At 52.3% G+C, this 4,222-nt stretch overlaps 1 protein-coding gene across 1 annotated transcript; it reads right to left on the minus strand.

Moving 5' to 3' along the window:
* Positions 1–967: 967 nt before the first annotated feature.
* RNF228 (ring finger protein 228) lies at positions 968–3,345 on the minus strand. Its single transcript, XM_069104402.1, has one exon. It carries the CDS (start codon positions 2,282–2,284, stop codon positions 968–970), a length of 1,317 nt encoding a protein of 438 aa, XP_068960503.1. The 5' UTR covers positions 2,285–3,345.
* Positions 3,346–4,222: the final 877 nt, after the last annotated feature.

A 4,222-nucleotide genomic window follows, 5' to 3' on the forward strand; every position in this document is an offset into this window, starting at 1 on the left:
GTAACACCAAGACTAACTACTTGCATCGTCGTGGACCTCACCCCTCCACTGCTCTCCAGAAGGACTGCGTTGCCAATGGGGAAACTCTTAGCTTGCTGTGAATGGCCACTAGGTGCATACGTTGCCTTTCTTAGACAATCTTATGTGGGTGCGCGCGCACTGCCCACCTACCCAATCACTACGCCTTGTACCGGACCCTGAGAAAGTACAGAGGAAATTGCCTGACCCAGCTAAAATCTCATTTCCCACATCCCAGTGCCTTATAAATGATATATATTGCGTAGGCATGCTCACATTCCAGTAGGACCAGGAGCAGAGAGGTCTGACCCTCACCATTTTTCCCTGGACTTTATCCTCATTCACTCCCTCCATCTCTTCGACTGGAGCACCCCCACCTACACACACCTCCACATACATATAGCCGCAGTAGCTGGAAATATGACCCTGAAGGGCGTCGCTTTCCTTCCCTCTTTCTAACCCCTCTGATACCAGAGAGGAAGTGAGGAAGGAGTGCGTGCACTTGTGTGTCTGTGTGTATGGGCCAGGCAGTGGACTCTTGTAGGCCTAGGTTCCTTGCGCACAGTCCAGAGGCGAATTTCCCAAAGGCATCCTTGATGTCTGTCATTCTGCTCTTCTTTCTTTTAGTAAGTTCCCATTCTAAAGGATTGTAGGGTAGCGGGGCACCCGGAGTAGAAGTGATGTAAATAACACCAGCTGGGCTGAAGAGAGGAAACAGAAGGGGAGAAGAGTGGTAGTAAAAAGAAGGGGAGGAAGCTATGCATGCCAGCATCGCCCACCTTGACAATGGACTTACTTCAGAGGAGATGGAAAGATGAGGGAAGTGAGAAGAGGAGGTGGGAAATCAGTTTTCTTCTGAACTTTTTGGGGACCGCTGGGAGGGGTGGGTAGCGGTTTCCAGACCCCAATAAGACTAAACCGAGGAGTCGAAGAAGCAAGTAGCTGGTAGTTAAGTGTTGTTCCTCCGGCTACCAGCAGTGGCCGCAGCCCGGCCCCGGGGGACACCGCTTCCTCCTCCTCCTCCTCCTCCTCCTCCTCCTGCTCCGCCGCTGCCCCCGCCTCCAGCCGAGGCGGCTGCAGCCGAGCCCCCGGCCGCCCCTTCGGGCCGATACTTGAGCCAGCAAATAACCCAAGTGACGACGACAGAGAACAGGGCCAAGATGCTGGCCACCGAAAGGCAGATGGGCCCCACGGGCGACGGCGACGGGGAGCCGCCTGGTGTAGTGCCAGGGGCTGTCCCGGGCACACCACCCCCGCCTCCGCCCCCTCCGTAGTGGTTCACGAAGATGAGGCCGGTGAAGAGCAGCACCACCATGGAAAGGAAAGAGAAGACCACGCACACGCAGCCCGCTGTCAGCGCCGCCCGCTTGCAGTTCTGGCAGCTCTCGTATCCGCCTCCTCCCGTGGGCCCGGCAGAGGAGCCGAGGCCGCCGCGACCGAGGGGCACCGGGGCCTGGGCCGGGGCGGGAACGGACACCGGAGCTGCGGCCGCCCCGCCGGTCGGCTCCTCCCGATGCCGAAGGGGCGGGGGCGGGTGGGGGTGGGCGTGGTGGTGATGGTGGTGGTGGCTGTGAGGGTGGTCGTGCGGGGGGTGGTGAGGTTGGGCGCCTCCGGGGCGCCGGGATGGGGGCAGTGGCAGCGGCAGCGGTGGGAGGCTGTCCTGGGGGAGCGGATCCTGCGCTGCGCGCAGGTAAAGAGGAAAGGCCTCGGCGAACTTGGTGTTGTTCGGCAGGCTGTGCACGCGACTGTCGGGCAGGGCAGTGCGGTGGCGGCACACTGGGCAGGCAATGCCCCCGAGGCCCGAGGAGCTAGGACCCGGGCTTTCAGGCCCAGTCCCAGTGTCAGCAGCCTCCGCTGGCCCCGGGCGCCAGGGCGGAGGGGCCGGGGGCGGCCGCTGCTGCTGCTGCTGCTGCTGCTCCCGCTCCTGCTGGGCAGCCCCACGGACTTGCAACTGGCTCAGGCACTCCTGGCAGAAGGTGTGCAAGCATTCCAGAAGCTTGGGGGCCCGCCGGTCCAGGTCGAAATAGTTGTAGCAGATCTTGCACTCGTAGTCCTCATCCTGCGAGTTCACAGCCGCCGCTGCCCCTTCCTCTCTTTTTCCTCCTCCTTCTTCCCCATCGCCTCCTTCTCCCTCTGCTACCGCCGCTGCCGCCCCTGCTGTAGGGTGGTTGCTGCTATTGCTACTACTGCTGCTGCTGCTGCTGCTCCCGTGCCTCCCGTTGCCGCCCCTGCTGCTGCCGCTGGCCGTCGTAGCCAATTCTGCCATGGCATGATCTTCTCATCTGGGGGAAGGTGAGAGATCCTTCCTTCCCCTTCTCTTGGCTCCTCCAGCACCGAAGGCTGATGTGCCTCCTGGTACAGCCTCCCTTAAAAATTGTCTAGAAAATCTCTCCCCTTGGCTACTGTCGCCTATCTATGGATTGATGCACTGCTGGGATGGAGGGGGGGGGGAGATCTCTACCTTTTCGCCGTCCCCCTTTTCCTTTCGTAACCCCTCCTTCCTAATTCATCTCTCATTCGGGTTAAGGGCTGTTTGGGTTTTGTTTGGGGGGGGGGGGCTTTGGAGAGTGCTGGAGGAGTAAGCGCTCCAGTGGCACAGGGGCTGGGGTTACCTATTTTCCTCTCTGGCACACCCTCCCCAGTTTCGCCAACCTGCTCCAGCTTTTTCTTCTTCCTTCTTTATCCTAATCAGTCTAGGAATCGCTCCTTGACGCTTCCTCTTCCCACCCCAGCGGGAGCTGGCCGCCAGTGATGTAATGCAGGACTCAGGCTCGAGCAAGGGAGAGATAGAGGCAACAGCAGCCCCAGCCGCCGCTCCTTTACTTCGTGAAAATCTGTGATCTCATTTCTGTGTTCAAGGGCGAAAGCCAGTGATCACAAGGCAAGTTAGCCTTATATTTTAATTAGGTGAGCCAAGACCGAGCTCTCCAGCTTGCCAATTCTGTCCTTTCCCACAGACTAAGAACAGAATAAGAATATTTGAACCTTATGTTAAATAAATATTGGTGTTCTGCAGTATCTATTTTTAGGCTTCAATAGCTTCTTCCTATTTAAGACACTCATAAGCATATAGATGTGTTTTATGGTTTTAAGTGAGCACACCAGAGGTATGGATGGAAGCTATTATTCTTCCAAATCTTTTACTATTTTTCATATTGCATTGCAGTGAGAGGCAAAATAAGCGACTTTTGACCACCAAGTTAAGGTGCTGGTTGTGGCCTTTCACCCCCAAATGGAAGATTCTGGCATCAACTTTGACGCATCAGTTGTTCACTTAATTTTCCATTTTTGAACATTTGGGATGTTTTATAAAGAACATTTCATAGCAGTAGCTAGTCATTTTTTGGACTATGTGGGTAATTGTATTTATTCCCGACCAAAAAATCCTTTCTGCCATCCTTCTAGATAATCTGAATAAAACCCTAGAAGAAGGTTTTAACCAATGAAAAGAAGCCAATCAGGAATAAGAAAAGGCAAGGCAAGCAGACCTGAAATTGAGGGCAAGCTGAGGCTAAGAGAAACTAGTGAATATATACAGGACACAAGGAAAAAGAAAAAGGCCCAACAGCCTTTTTCAAAGAAAACTTTGTACATTTTCTAGAATTTTTATTTTTCTAAAACTATCTTTTTCTAATTAATAATCTTGTACATTACTTTATGTGAACAGAAATTATTATATTACATAGAATTTAATCTGCTCCCTGCTCCCCAAAACCCTTGAACCAATGTAAGTTTAATTAAACATTTAGAAAGCTCTCTTCCAGTTTTTCCATTACAGAATTCGACCTTTGCCCCAATATTTTAAGATGGACTATTGGGTGATGATGGAGTTTTAGATGGTGGGGTTTTTGAGTTTGGTACATTTGAAAAATAATGATCCTAGGATCTAGTCTTGTGATCCCCCCCCCCATATATTCTAAATGATAGGTATATTCCTATATGATAGATACATAGATAAATGATAGATACATTCCTATCATTTATGCTTCTCAAATAGTTATACCCATTTGCAGAGTTTAGAAATTGCAGCCCTTTAATTTTGTTACCACTTCAGATTTAGCGTTCCCTTCTGCAGGAGGGGAAGTAATACCAGCTTAAAGAAGAAAGCATTGATTTGGGGAAAGGGAGGCACAGGAGGTATAGCTATTGGGATTTAGGACATTTCTTCCTCCTCATAATACTCCATCAATCTCCCGCATAGAAA

Source organism: Petaurus breviceps, unplaced genomic scaffold (assembly GCF_028583685.1).
Source record: "Petaurus breviceps papuanus isolate PSGF00001 unplaced genomic scaffold, PetGlider_PUasm1.0 688, whole genome shotgun sequence".
NCBI classification, from domain to species: domain Eukaryota; kingdom Metazoa; phylum Chordata; class Mammalia; order Diprotodontia; family Petauridae; genus Petaurus; species Petaurus breviceps.